At 37.9% G+C, this 15,239-nt stretch overlaps 1 protein-coding gene across 5 annotated transcripts in view; it reads left to right on the forward strand.

The window, feature by feature from the left end:
- STAG1 (STAG1 cohesin complex component) overlaps nt 1–15,239 on the forward strand; it is a 362,716-nt gene that overhangs the window by 218,948 nt on the left and 128,529 nt on the right. For all 5 annotated transcript variants that reach the window (XM_062214276.1, XM_062214273.1, XM_062214286.1 and 2 more), the window contains one exon: nt 273–346. In XM_062214276.1, the coding sequence (XP_062070260.1) occupies nt 273–346 (74 nt within the window). The remainder of the gene's footprint in view (nt 1–272; nt 347–15,239) is intronic.

Consider the following 15,239-nt stretch of genomic DNA (forward strand, 5'->3'; position numbering starts at 1 on the left):
AAAGCAGATATTTTACAAATAGTCTGATTACTCTTAACCATACCAGCACAGCTCCTTGGTATAGTTATGTGTAGTATGTGTCTAGAGAAAGACAAGCATGAACGATTCCAGCAAAGTGGTAAAGCTGTAGAAATAATCCAAGTATGCTGGTAATTTGAGACATCTCTTTTACAACAAGTGAGAAAAAAATTGGTAACTGCTCAGACTGATACTGACAATCAATAAGTATTTCAATTTACATTTTATTATTTTCCTTTTTTTTTTAATTTCAGCTACAAGAAAATCAGGATGAAATCGAAAATATGATGAACTCTATTTTTAAGGGCATATTTGTTCATAGATACCGGTAAGGGATTTTTTTAGAAGACTTTTAACTTCAACTGTTATACCCCATATTAATTATTAAAGCTACACAACTCTGCTAATAATAACTTGTTTTTTGGAAAATTTATTATTTGTATTTCTTCCTTTGCTAATAAATGCTGCGTGAATAGTCTGTATCTCTGTAATAAATGGCACCAGCACCACTACTACTGTTGCCATGCATTCCAGTTTTAACACATATATTTTTGGAGGCAGTCTGTGTACTTGGATTTTGCTGATGGTATACTAATTAATAAGATTCTTAAGTTAATGACTTAATAGAATATTATTGTTTCCACATTTGTAAAAATGTAATACCCTATTTCTTGCTCTATGGTGCTGACTTAACCCATAATAAAGTTAACCAATAATCTTTTTTTCCAAAGACTCTGTGAAGATGGGAGAAAAGAGGACAGAAAAGGGCGCCCACAGATAATGCAGTACTTCTTGTATCCTGTAACTTATTTACCTTCAACTATGTAGAAGCTGTTAGGAAAGTATTTATGTCGTATTAAAACACTACATTGTAAAAAAGCATATTTCTCATAGAAATAGTAAATTATAACCATATAACTGTTACATTCTGTCAATTATAAGTGACACAGAAATATGTACAAGAAAATAGACTAGGTAATGGCACTTTTCAGATACACTTGAAACTAGTTAGTCAATTCACATAAATAAAACAAATCATTTGATAAATAACTTTGATATGTTAACAGGACTTACACATTTTAATTTGAAGTACATAGAAAGACATATTGAAAGAGGGCCAAGGCTGACTGTCTTAAGTGCAGCTTTGCATCTACTTTTTTGCATTAACTATACTCTTAATGCATAATTGACGTATTTATTTGAAGAGAGGCAGCAAGAGCTGTCATGTACGTGCTAGGCTGTCTTTCCTTTTTTTTTTTTTTTTTTTTTGACAGGCAGAGTGGACAGTGAGAGAGAGAGACAGAGAGAAAGGTCTTCCTTTGCCGTTGGTTCACCCTCTAATGGCCGCCGCGGTAGCGCGCTGCGGCCAGCGCACCGCGCTGTTCCGATGGCAGGAGCCAGGTGCTTCTCCTGGTCTCCCATGGGGTGCAGAGCCCAAACACTTGGGCCATCCTCCACTGCACTCCCTGGCCACAGCAGAGAGCTGGCCTGGAAGAGGGGCAACCGGGACAGGATCGGTGCCCCGACCGGGACTAGAACCCGGTGTGCCGGCGCCGCAAGGCGGAGGATTAGCCTGTTGAGCCACGGCGCCGGCCTTTCCATTTTTTTTTAACCACAGGTTTATGGAATTGTAATAGATATAAGATAAACTGCACCACCACAAGCAAAATAATGGAATATGTTCATCATCTTCGAAGTTTTTTCATGGCTATTTGTAATTCCTCATGTACTGATTCATCTGCCGTCTAATTTGTTTTGCATTTCTGGAATTTTGAAGGAATGGAATTATGCAATATGTACTCCTTGTTGTTTGGTCTAGGTTCATTCTTAAAGCAAAATTAGCATCTTTCCCTCATTAAATATGTTACTAGCTTTAAGTTTTTCATAGATGCCCTTTGACAGATTGACATTTCCTTCATGTTTCCTGAGAGTTTTTGTAAGGAATGGATGCTAGATTTTGTCAAGCGCTTTTCTACCTCTATTGAGATGACTATATGGTTTTCTCTTTTTAACACTGTTAATGTGGTGATTAAATTGATTGGTTTTCAGCTGCTAATATGAATTCATGGAATAAAACCCTCATAAATAATATATGATGATACCTGGAAAAGTGGAATTAAAAGTACATTTTGATACAAAATTTTGAAGATATGCATAGTTCTTTCATAATATGGATTTTCCAGGAATTTATTTTTTCATCCCATTATTCTGTTGACTTCTTGAAGTACACAGTTATTCTTTTCTTTATATTCTATAGCAGTTGAATAGAATTGGTGTTATTTGTTCTTCGGATATGAATTCTACCATTGGGACCTAGAGATTTTTTTTGTTGTTAATAGTGTTTTTAACTACAAATTAAATGTCTTTAACTAGATACAGGGTTATTCCAGTTATCTGTTTTTATAAGTAACCTTCAATGGTTTATGTCTTATAAGAAATAAATATTCATATATGTTAAATTATATTTAACTGTCAGCATAAAGTTATTTATAATTTTGGTGATTTTATTTCTCTTGCCCTTTTCCCCATTTTTTTATTTTCTCTGGTTAATATATCTGGAGCTAATTAATTTTACTGGTTTTACTTAAAGAATGAGATTTTGGTTACATTGAGTTTCTTCAGTTTTTTCTGTTTGTTTCACTGATTTATGTTCTTTTATTTCCTTTCTTCTCCTTATTTTGAGTTTCACTTTTGTTTGCTCTTTTAGTTTCTCTAGGCGGAACTAAAATTGTTGATTTGAGACCTTTCTTTTTTTCTAATACATGAATTTAAATTTTTCTCATAGCACTGCTTTAACTATTTCTCCTAAATTTGGGTATGTTGTGTTTGCATTCATCAATTCAGAATACTCTCCAACTTCCCTTTGGTTTGCTTAGTTGACTCATGGATTATTTAGCATAGTAACCTTAAACCTGTGTGAGAATCTTCCAGATATTGTCCTGATATTGATTTCTATTTCAATATCATTATAGTCTTAGAACATAGTTTTAGTTCTTTTAAATTTATTGAAGTTTTTTTTTTTTTTAAATGGTTTACAGTATAGTCTATGTTGTAAATGTTCTGTTTCCTAAAGAGAAGAAAATACATTCAGCATTTGTTGGCTAGTGTTTTGTCAGTTAGGTCATCATATTGGTTGATAGTGTTCAAGTCTTCTCTATCTTTACTGTTTTCTATTAAACAATTCTTGAGAGACTAGTTTATAGGAGTAATTTTTGTATTCTTGATACAAATCCATTATCAGATACATAATATGCAAATGTTTTTTCCAGTATGTTGTTCTTTCATCTTCTTCATGGTGACTGTTAAAGAACATATTTTCAATTTGTATGAAGTCTGATTAACAGGTTTTTTTCTATATTCATGCTTTTGGTTGCACATCTGTGAATAGTCTCACCAACTCAAAGGCCTCTTCTGTTTTATTCTGGAAGTTTAACCATTCTATCTTTTCTGTTAAAGATATGATTGTCTAACCCAATTTTTATATATGGCATGATATAAAAATGTAAGTCTATATTTTGCAAATAGACACTCAGTTGTCTACCATGTAATCAAAGACTGCCTTCTTCCAATTGTATTCTTAGTACTTTTTCTGAAAATTAATTGAACATAAATACGTAGTTTTAGTTTCAAATTTCTAGTTTCACTATCCTTATACCACTGCACCAAATAGTTTTAGAATACATTTTTAAATTAAATAATGTACAGGCCCGCATTGTGGCACAATGGATTAAGCCTTCACCTGCCATGCCAGCATTCATTATCACAGCGCAAGTTAAAGTTCTGACTGCTTTACTTGTGATCCATCTCCCTGCTGGTTGCCTGACAAGGCAGCAAAAGACAGCCCATATGCTTAGGCCCCTGCCACCCACCTATGAAACCTCGGTGGAGCTCTGGATTTCTAGCTGCTTTGCAGCCTTTTGGGGCATGAACCATGTGACTGAAGTTATCTTTGTCCTCTCTCTCCCCCTCTTCCTTGCTCGCTCGCTCTCTCTCTCCCTGTCCTTCTCCCTAAAGCTTCTCTGTAACTGCCTTTCAAATAAATAAATCTCTCTTCAAATCAAGGCAGCATGAATTATGCTAATTTGTTGTTTTTCGAAAATTTTTTTTACTTTGGTCTTTTACAATTTTATTTTATAGAAGTTTTAGGATCAGCATGTCACTTTTTACACAAAAGTTTCTGAAATTTTGAAAAGGATTACAGTGAATCTGTGTACCAAAAATTGAAAAGAATTAGTCTCCTTTTTTTTAAGTATTATCTTTTATTTATTTGAAAGACAGAGTTACAGAAAGAGGTAGAGCCAGAGAGAGAGAGAGGTCTTCCATTCTGCTGGTTCATTCTCCAAATGACAGCAACCAGGAGCTTCTTCCAGGTCTCCCATGAAGGTGCAGGGGCCCAAGGATTTGGGCCATCTTCTGCTCTCATAGGCCACAGCAGAGAGTTGGATTGGAAGTGGAGCAGCCAGGACTTGAACCGGTGCCCATTTGTGATGCCGGCACTGCAAGCTGGGTCTTTAACCCACTGCACCACAGCACCGGCCCCCAGAATTAAACTCTTTTTTTTTTTTTTTTGACAGGCAGAGTGGACAGTGAGAGAGACAGAGAGAAAGGTCTTCCTTTGCCGTTGGTTCACCCTCCAATGGCCGCCACGGCTGGCGCACTGTAGCTGGCACATTGTGCTGATCCGAAGCCAGGAGCCAGGTGCTTCTCCTGGTCTCCCATGTGGGTGCAGGGCCCAAGCACTTGGGCCATCCTCCACTGCACTCCCGGGGTATAGCAGAGGGCTGGCCTGGAAGAGGGACAACCAGGACAGAATCCGGCGCCCCGACCGGGACTAGAACCGGTGTGCCGGCGCCGTAAGGCAGAGGATTAGCCTATTGAGCCGTGACGCTGGCTGAGAATGAAACTCTTAACAATGTTCGCTTCCAATCCATAAACAGAGATTTGTGTTCTCTGTTGATTTAATTATTGTTTAGATTTCTCTTAGCCTTTTATAATTTTCAGTGTAGAAATTTTAAATTATTTTGTTAAATTTATTTCTAAGAGTTTTCATTTTTTTATGTTGCTGTGAATGGAATTTTTAGTTTCTGTTTTAGATTCTTATTTGCTGATTTCTAAATATTTGATTTAATATTTAAAGGAGATTGCCTTTATCCTGGTGGTTAGGGATTGGGGTTTCATAAGGGCTTTTTGTTCATTTTTTACAAATTTTTATATACAAGTTCATGTCATCTGTGAATAATAGCAGATTTAATTCTTTCTTCTCTGTATCTTTAGTTTTCTTCTTCTTTTCCCTTTATTTTACTGCCTGAAATCTTCAGTATTATATTGAATAGAAGTAGTATGAGGGATACCTTTGTTTTACTCATAATCTTAACAATACCAACAATGAGGGAAATGCAAATTAAACACACAATGAGCTATCATCTCACACTACTTAAAATGGCTGTGATCAGATGGACAAAAAACAACAAATATTGTCCAGGATGCAGGGAAATAGGAATTTTCTTACACTATTGGTAAAAATGTAAGTTAGTACAGCTGTTATAGAAAACAGTATAGAAATTTCTCATAAAAATCTCAGAAAAAGTAAGATGCAATAATCCCACCACTGGATATTTAGCTAAGGGAAATATTAATATGTTGAAGAGACATCTGCATCCCTATGTTTATTGCGGGATTCATGGTAGCCAAAATACAGACTCAGCTTACATGTCCACTGACGGACAAATGGCTGAAAAAATGTAGAATATATATACAGAATGAAATACAAGGGCACTTCAGGAAGTTCATGGGGAAAAGATAAGTTTATTTTGCTGCAGTGATTTTTTTTTTTAATTTTGTGTAGTTTTTTCATTCAAGTTTTCCTTAAACTTTTAATAGATAATTCATATGCCTGGATTTCAAAATTCCTTTATACCAAAATAAATTTTAATTTCATTTTCCATGAACATTTTGTTTTTGTTTTTGTTTTAAGATTTTTTATTTATTTGAAGGAGAAGGAGAGAGAAAGAGGTCTTCCATTCACTGGTTCCCTGCCCAATTGGCCCCAATGGCTGGAGCTGGGCTCATCCAAAGCTAGGAGCCGAGAGCTTCTTCCCAGTGTCCCATGTGGGTGATGGGACCCAAGGACTTGGACCATCTTCTACTGCTTTCCCAGGCCATAGCAGAGAGCTGGATTAGAAGAGGATCAGCTGGGATTCTTGCTGGTTCCCATAAGGGATGCTGGCACTGCAGGCAGCGGCTTTACCTGTGATGCTGCAGCGGCCACCCCTCCATGAACATTTTGAAGTATCCTCCATTTACTCAGCCATACCAAAAGAATGAAATTCTGTCATGTGTAACAACTTGTGTGAACCTTGGAGGATATTTTAAGTAAAGTAAATCAGGCACAAAAAAGCAAATACCTCATAACCTCATCCATGGATTGTCATAAAATTACACTTAAGGAAGTTGAAGATAGAATAATGGTCATTAGAATCTAAGGAGAGTAATGGGTGAGGGGTAGTGGAGAGAAGTTGTAAGGCAAATGAAATTAGCAATAATTCATTGTATATTTCAAGAGGGGATTTCAAATTTCAAAGAAATATTAATTTTCGGATTATGGATATTCCAGTTACCTGTTTTGATCATTACAGAATGTACAGTGTATCAAATAGTAACAATTATTATGTATCAGTTGAAAATAAAAATAGGGGCAGGCATTGGCATAGCAGTTAGGACTTCACTTGTGATGCCCATATCTGATATCAGAGTGCCTGGATTCAAGTCCTAGTTCCACTCTCAATTCCAGCTTCCTGCTGACAGTACCCTGGGAGGCAGCCTGTGATAATTCAAGTGATCCAGTCCTTGCCATTCACATATGGGACCTGCCTTGTGTTCCTGGCCCCTGTTTTTGTATAGTCCAATCCCAGATATTACAGGCATTTGGGTGGTGAATCAGAAGATGGTAGCTCTCTACCTATTCTTTCTCAATCTCTCTGGCTGTTTGACTCTCAAATAATGAATACATTCTTTAAAAGTTTTTAAATAAAAATCAAATGCAAAAAGAGGAGTAAGTGTGATGATGGTAGCTACGGGTTTAGTAAAGATGACCATTATTAGAATGAGGAGGTTCCTTTCTAGCGTGATTTGTTAGGTGTTTTTTCATGGTTGTTTGATTTTGTTTCAATTGAGGTGGTCAAGCAGATCTTTTTCTTTATTCTGTTAATACAACATATTACACTAATACATTTTTTGTTTTTCTTTTTCTTTTTTTTTTTTCTTTTTTTTTTTTTTTTTTTTGACAGGCAAAGTTAGACAGTGAGAGAGAGAGACAGAGAGAAAGGTCTTCCTTCCGTTGGTTCACCCCATAAATGGCTGCTACGGCCGGCGCGCTGCGCCGATCTGAAGCCAGGAACCAGGTGCTTCCTCCTGGTCTCCCATGCGGGTGCAGGGCCCAAGCACTTGGGCCATCCTCCATTACCTTCCCGGACCACAGCAGAGAGCTGGACTGGAAGAGAGGCAACCAGAACAGAATCTGGTGCCTGGACCGGGACTAGAACCCTGAATGCTGGCGCTGCAGGCGGAAGATTACCCTAGCGAGCCATGGTGCCCACTAATTGATTTTTAAGTATTATACCAGCCTTGTATTGTGAGAAAAATTTAAGGTAGTCCTGGTGTACAGTGATTTTTATTTGCTACTGAATTGTTTGCTAATATTTTTTAAGAATTATTGCATATACTTTCATAAGGAATGTTAGTCTTGATATCAGCCTCATAGAATATACTTAGATGTGTTCTCTTTTATTGTTTCTTGTTTGAAAAATTATTTATGTGGTTTAATTTATCAGGAAAAAGCTTTTGGCCCAGGCTTTTCTTCGTATAAAGATTTTCAATGACTAACTGTTATGCCATATTGCCAGCCCCCACCTTTTGTTTACTTAATTTATGTATTAGAATGGCAGAGTTCGAGTGAGATTTTTTTTTTAATCCAGTCATTATTTGGTGTACATCTGGGTTTATTCTTTGACTCTCCATCTATTTGTGTCTTTGAATATGAAGTATGTCGCTTACACATAGCATAAGAAACATAATTTGTTTCTCTCTGTCTCAATGTCCAGTCTGCCTGTAAAAAAAAAAAAGCATAATTTGGATCTTTAGTTTTATCTGGTCTAACAGTCATTTTCTTAATAAATTATCAGAAACTACATCTCATTAACATGACTTAATTTCAGAAAAATATAGTATTTTTGCTTGATATAGCTGCATTTTTGTAGCCCTTCTTTCGTTATCATATGAAATTTATGTTCATGTTACCAAACCAATAGTACACTGTTTCGTTATCAGTGTGTACAGTCTTAGCTCTTAGAACAAAATTACAAAAAAAAAATATTTTTTATCATCTTTTGCCCTCTTGTTAACATTTATTCCTTTTTTTGTCCATGGATTTCAGTCCTACTTCCTTTCAGATTCAATGTCTTCCTTTTGGGTTCTTACATGGCAAGTCAGCTAACAAACAGCAAGTTTTCTGTATTTATCTGGAAACATAGTTGTTTCATCTTCATTTGAGAAAGATGGTTTTGCTTCATAATAGAAATCTTGGTACAGTTACTTTTCTTTGTAACACTTTCAGGGTCATTCCACTGCCTGTTGATCTTTACTTACTGATTTTTTTTTAACATTTAGTTAGTAAATATAAATTTCCAAAGTATAGTTTATGGATTACAATGGCTTCCCCCCCCATAACTTCCCTCCCACTTGCACTCCTCCCATCTCCTGCTCCCTCTTCCATTCCATTCACATCAAGATTCATTTTCAATTATCTTTATATACAGAAGATCAGTTTAGCATATATTAAGATTTCATCAGCTTGCACCCACACAGAAAATAAAGTGTAAAATACTGTTTCATTACTAGTTATAGCATTACTTCACATTGGACAACCCATTAAGGACAGATCCCACATGAGGAATAAGTACACAGTGACTCCTGTTGTTGACTTAACAATTTGACACGCTTGTTTATGGTGTCAGTAATCTCCCTAGGCTCTAGTCATGAGTTGCCAAGGCTATGGAAGCCTTTTGAGTTCAACGACTTCGATCTTATTCCACCAGGGTCATAGCCAAAGTGGAAGTTCTCTCCTCCCTTCAGAGAAAGGTACCTCCTTCTTTGATGGCCCATTCTTTCCACTGGGATCTCACTTGCAGAGATCTTTCATTTAGGTGTTTGTGTGTGTGTGTTTTTTTTGTTTTTGGTTTTTTTTTTTGTTTGTTTGTTTGTTTTTTTGCCAGAGTGTCTTGGCTTTCCATGCCTAAAATACTCTCATGGGTTCTTCAGCCAGATCCGAATGCCTTAAGGGCTGATTCTGAGGCCAGAGTGTTGTTTAGGACATCTGCCATTCTATGAGTCTGCTGTGTATCCCGCTTCCCATGTTGGATCGTTTTTTTCCCATTTTTATTCTATCAGTTAGTATTAGCAGACACTAGTCTTGTTTGTCTGATCCCTTTAACTCTTAGACCTATCAATGTGATCAATTGTGAACTGAAATTGATCGCTTTGACTAGTGAGATGGCATTGGTACATGCAACCTTCATGGGATTGAACTGGAACCCTTGGCACATTTCTAACTCCACCGTTTGGGGCAAGTCCGATTAAGCATGTCCCAAATTGTACATCTCCTCCCTCTCTTTTTCCCACTCTTATACTTAACAGGGATCACTTTTCAGTTAAATTTAAGCACCTAAGAATAATTGTTAATTACAGAGTTCAACCACTAGTACTAGAACAAAAAAAATACTAAAAGGGATAAAGTATTGCATTGTGCATCAACAGTCAGGACAAGGGCTGATCAAGACACTGTTTCTCATAGTGTCCATTTCACTTCAACAGGTTTCCCTTTTGGTGCTCAGTTAGTTGTCGCCGATCAGGGAAAACATATGATATTTGTCTCTTTGGGAGTGGCTTAATTCACTCAGCATGATGTTTTCCAGATTCCTCCATCTTGTTATAAATGACCAGATTTCATTGTTTTTGACTGCTGTATAGTATTCTATAGAGTACATGTCCCATAATTTCTTTATCTAGTCTACTGTTGATGGGCATTTAGGTTGGTTCCAGGTCTTAGCTATTGTGAATTGAGCTGCAGTAAACATTAATGTGCAGATGGCTTTTTTGTTTGCCAATTTAATTTCCTTTGGGTAAGTTCCAAGGAGTGGGATGGCTGGGTTGTATGGTAGGGTTATATTCAGGTTTCTGAGGAATCTCTAGACTGATTTCCATAGTGGCTTAACCAGTTTGCATTCCCACCAACAGTGGGTTAGTGTCCCTTTTTCCCCACATCCTCTCCAGCATCTATTGTTGGTAGATTTCTGAATGTGCTGATTTCAAACTTCATTCCTCTGTGGTATGAGAAGCTGCATCGTATGATTCTAATTCTTTTGAATTTGCTGAGGCTTGCTTCATGGCCTAGTATGTGATCAATCCTAGAGTAAGTTTCATGTACTGCTGAGAAGAATGTAAATTCTTTATGTGTAGGATGAAAATTGCTGTAGATATCTGTTAGATCCATTTGGGCTATAATGTAGTTTAAATCTACTTTCTCCTTGTTGATCTTCTGTCTGGATGATCTGTCTATTTCTGAGAGTGGAGTATTGAACTTCCCCAGTACTATTGTATTGGTGTCTAAGTCTCCCTTTAAGTCCCTTAACAAATCTTTTAAATAAACCGGTGCCCTGTAATTAGGTGCATATACATTGATATTCGTTATATCTTCCTGTTGAATTGATCCCTTAATCATTATATAGTGTCCCTCTTTGTCTTTCTCAACAGTTTTTATGTTAAAGTTTATTTTGTCTGATATTATGGTGGCTACATCCACTCTTTTTTCATTTCTGTTGGCATGGCATATCTTTTTTCAGCCTTTCACTTTCAGTTTGCATGCATCTTTGTTGGAAAGATGTGTTTCTTGTAAGCAGCAAATAGATGGTTTTTGTTCCTTGACCCAGTCATCCAACCTGTGTCTTTTAACTGGACAGTTCAGGCCATTAACGTTCAATGTGACTATTGATAAGTAGTAACTTTGCCCTGCCATTTCCCAAATATATTTTCTAATACATGCTTTGAACTTCCTGTGATCTTTTGCTGTGAGGTTTCCTTCCTTTACCTTCTTTCATATTGATGACTGTGTTTCTGTGTTTCTGTGTGTAACACACCTTTAAGCATCTTTTGCAGGGTTGGACGAGTGGCGACAAATTCTTTCCATTTCTGTTTCCTATGAAAGGTCTTTATTTCCCCTTCATTCACAAATGAGAGCTTTGCAGGATATAATATTCTGAGCTGGCAGTTTTTCTCTCTTAGTACCTGGGCTATATCTCGCCATTCCCTCCTAGCCTATAGGGTTTCTGATGAGAAGTCTGCTGTGAGTCTAATTGGAGATCCTCTGAGAGTAATCTGACGTTTCTCTCTTGCACCTTTTAGGATCTTTTCTTTATGTTTCACTGTGATGAGTTTGATAACAACGTGTCATGGTGAAGATCTCTTTTGGTCATGTTTACTCGGGGTTCTGTGAGGTTCCTGAGCTAGGATGTCTCTATCCTTCTCCAGACCCAGGAAGTTCTCTTCAAGTATCTCACTAAAAAGGCCTTCTAATCCTTTCTCTCTCTCTCTCTCCATGCCTTCAGGAACTCCTAGAACCCGAATGTTGGTTTTTTTTAGTAGTATCCTGTAGATTCCCAACAATATTTTTTAGATTTCTAATTTCCTCTTCTTTTCTTTGGTTTGCCTGTTTCCTTTCGTGTGCTCTGTCTTCTAAGTCTGATATTCTCTCTTGTATTTCACGGACTCTGTTTTTAAGGCTCTCTAATGTGTTTGTCATTTGATCTGTTGAATTCTTCATTTCATTTTAATTTCTCTTCACTATCACACTTTCCTGTTCTACTAGTTTCTGCGTTTCATTTTGATTCCTCCTTAAGATTTCATTTTCACGAATGGGATTTTCTATCCTGTCCAGTAAGGAATTATGTAGCTCAAGCATTTGTTTTTGAACACTTCTAAATGATCTTATCATAAATTTTTTGAAATCTGTATCTTGCATTTCTTCCATCTCATCATCTTCATAATCTTAGTTTGGGGTGTCTTGTTCATTTGGGGGTGTCATAATGTCTTCCTTGTTCTTGTTCCCTCAGTTTCTGTGTTTGTTGCTTGGCATTGTAGAGATATTCTTTGGATTCTTCTTCCCTCACTGTGGTGGTTCTTTTTTTTTTCTTGTTATACTATGATTCTAGATTAAGTGGACTGTCTGCTTTTGATGGAGCCTTAGAGGCTTGAGATGGGTGTGGCCTGAGAGCTCTGTTTGGTTCCTCAGGGTTAAGGGTGTGCCACAGGTGACACTCGCAGGTTAGGCGTGGTAACTCACTCTCTCTCTCTCTCTCTCTCTCTCTCTCTCTCTCTCTCTCTCTTTTTATTCAGAATGGAAGTAATTCCGCATAGCTGAGCGGAATTGGAGGTAGTTAGCAGGCGAATGATATACCCACTGGAGCCAGAGATCGGAATCTCTTTCCCAAGGACCACACAGGGAATCTGTGCCGCCCTCAGTGTGGGCTCCAATTCTCCTGCAGTCTCCCACTGGGCTGCCAAGGTTACCGAATTGTAGCATCTCTGGAGAGTACTCACATGAATTCCGTGAGTTCTCTCCCCCACCTTCTTCTTTCACAGTCTCTGTTTCATTAGCACCACACATTCTCTAGGTCCTAATCTTCTGTTATCTCACCCCCCCTCCCAGAGTCAGGTTTTTCTGCTTGGCGGAGGGCCGGTGCAAACCTGAGGTTGCCCTGCTTATTATGCATGTCCAAAATGGCATCTGCTCTTTGTCTTGCTCGCCTTTGAGAGGTGAGTGGAGAGAGAGAAACTTGTGTCCATATCGGTCACTCTTTTTTTCTCTCTCTCTCCTAGTTAGCCTGGTGAACTTTTCCCCACGGGGTTTCGAGCCTCGTTCCCTCTAGTCTCCTCTTTCCTCTTTCCCGCCGGTGACTCGGGCTGTTGAGGTTCGGCTCACCTCGCATTCCAGTGCTGGTGTTTTGATTCTGCCACTGGTGTCCTGAGCCGTGGGCTCCCATGCCCTCCACGCACGTCCACTGTGAGTCACTAGTTCCGGAAGATTTTCCTCTGCTGTTTCTTCCCCTGCTCTTCCTTGACCCTGCAGTATCTCCACTTTTATTAAACCGTCTCTTCCCGGACTATCAGTGTGCTCTCTTCCCATTCCGCCATCTTACGCTACCTACTGATCTAAAAATCAGTTGTTAATGGTCTTCTGACATTGTACATTAATTAGTCATTTTTCTTTCCATCTTCCTGAATTTTTTTTTAGCAGTTTCCCAATATTTGTCCACATCTGACTTATTTGTGTTCATCCTGTTTAGGTTTTGTTAACCTTCTTGTAACTGTAGATTACTGTTTTCTCACCAAATTTCAGAATTTTTTGCCCTTATTTCTTTGTTTTTTTATTCCTATTTCTCTCCTTTGTTTGGATGCCTTTTACAAAATGCGTGTATAATTAATGTTCCAAAAGTTTCTGGAGCTGTCTTTGTTTATCTTAGGTTTTGTTTGTTTTTGGTTTTTAACCTCTGTCCTTTGCATAATTTCTATTCACGCATGTCTCATCCCATGCTTCTTCTTAACACTTAAATTTGATGTTGAAACTGTATGAATTTTTCATTTTTGTCATAGTTTTCAGATTGTCCTATTTTTATTTTTCTTTATCATAAGTCACTGATGGTTGAGTCATTGTCTTCATGTTCTCATTTAATTCTTCAAATATGGTTTCCTTTATTTCTTCAATTATATTTGATAGAACCACTTGAATGTCTCTAGTATTTCCATTCTAGCTAGAGGTTAAACTTTGATTTTCTAGTGCATGCTTTGCAATACTTTGGTCTTTCCTCCTTCATTTTCTATGCAGTTTGTTCTTTTATTAACATCTTCCTTGGATGTGTATTTGGCACTTGTCTTCCAGTCATCTCTTTCAGCATCAGAACTGGAAGTTCTTATGGAAACCCATTACCCTGGCAACTCTTTCAAACCTAGGGCTTTGAATTTTTTTGCATGTTTGAAAGCATTAATTCCATGCCAGAGTGTTACTGTTTTTATTAGGAACTCAGCAGCTTTTTTTTTTTTTCTTTTTAAGGTTTATTTATTTGAAAGGCAGAGTTAGAGATAGAGATCTTCCATCTACTGGTTCACTGCTGAGATAACAATAATGGGGTGGGCTGGGCAAGGCTGAATCCAGGACCCATTACCTTCTTCGAGGTCTCCCTTGGCCATCCTCTAACCCTTTCCAGGCCATTAGCAAGGAGGTAGAAAGTAAGTGGAGTGGCTAAGTCTCAAATGGTGGCCTGTTTGGAATGCTGGCATCCCAGATGGAAGCTTTACCCAGTACACCACAACACTAGCCCCTGCTTTTCATAAATAAATGCTTCTTGATTCAATCCACCCCTCTTTCCTTCCTTCCCTCTTCCTTCCTTCCTCTCTCCCTCCTCACTCTTTAACCTCTCCTTTCTCCCTCTCTCTATTTCTCTCTGTCTCTTTTATTTCTTTCCCTCCATCTGTCTGTCTGTCTGTTTATCTCTGGTTTCTTAAAAATGGAAATTATAATTTTTATCCTTTTTTTAGCTTTTTTTATTTTTTTTTCCCCCTGGATGGGATTTTCCAACCAGGGCACTCTACTGTTGCCTCACCTTTGTTTTTAAATATATTTTCTGCTGGTATGGAACTCTACGTTTGCCTTCGGTTTTTTTAGTTCTTTAAAAGAATTTCCTTTTTTTGTTTGTTTGTTTTTTAACTTTGCTACCAGCACAAAGAAGTCTACTCACATTCTTCTTCGCATCCTTTTTAGTTACTTTATCCTCTTCCTTTGGCTACTTCTTATGGTTTTTCTCTTCACAGATAATTTTTAAGAAATTCTGTTATGGCTGTTAATTATTGTTATTTTCTTCATCTTTATTCTGTTTGTTTCTCTACTTAAAATCCTGTGCTTTCGGCCGGCGCCGCAGCTCAATAGGCTAATCCTCCACCTAGCAGTGCCGGCACACTGGGTTCTAGTCCTGGTCGGGGCACTGGATTCTGTCCTGATTGCCCCTCTTCCAGGCCAGCTCTCTGCTGTGGCCTGGGAGTGCAGTGGAGGATGGCCCAAGTGCTTGGGCCCTGCACCCCATGGGAGACCAGGATAAGTACCTGACTCCTGCCATCGG

Source organism: Lepus europaeus, chromosome 2, assembly GCF_033115175.1.
Source record: "Lepus europaeus isolate LE1 chromosome 2, mLepTim1.pri, whole genome shotgun sequence".
NCBI classification, from domain to species: domain Eukaryota; kingdom Metazoa; phylum Chordata; class Mammalia; order Lagomorpha; family Leporidae; genus Lepus; species Lepus europaeus.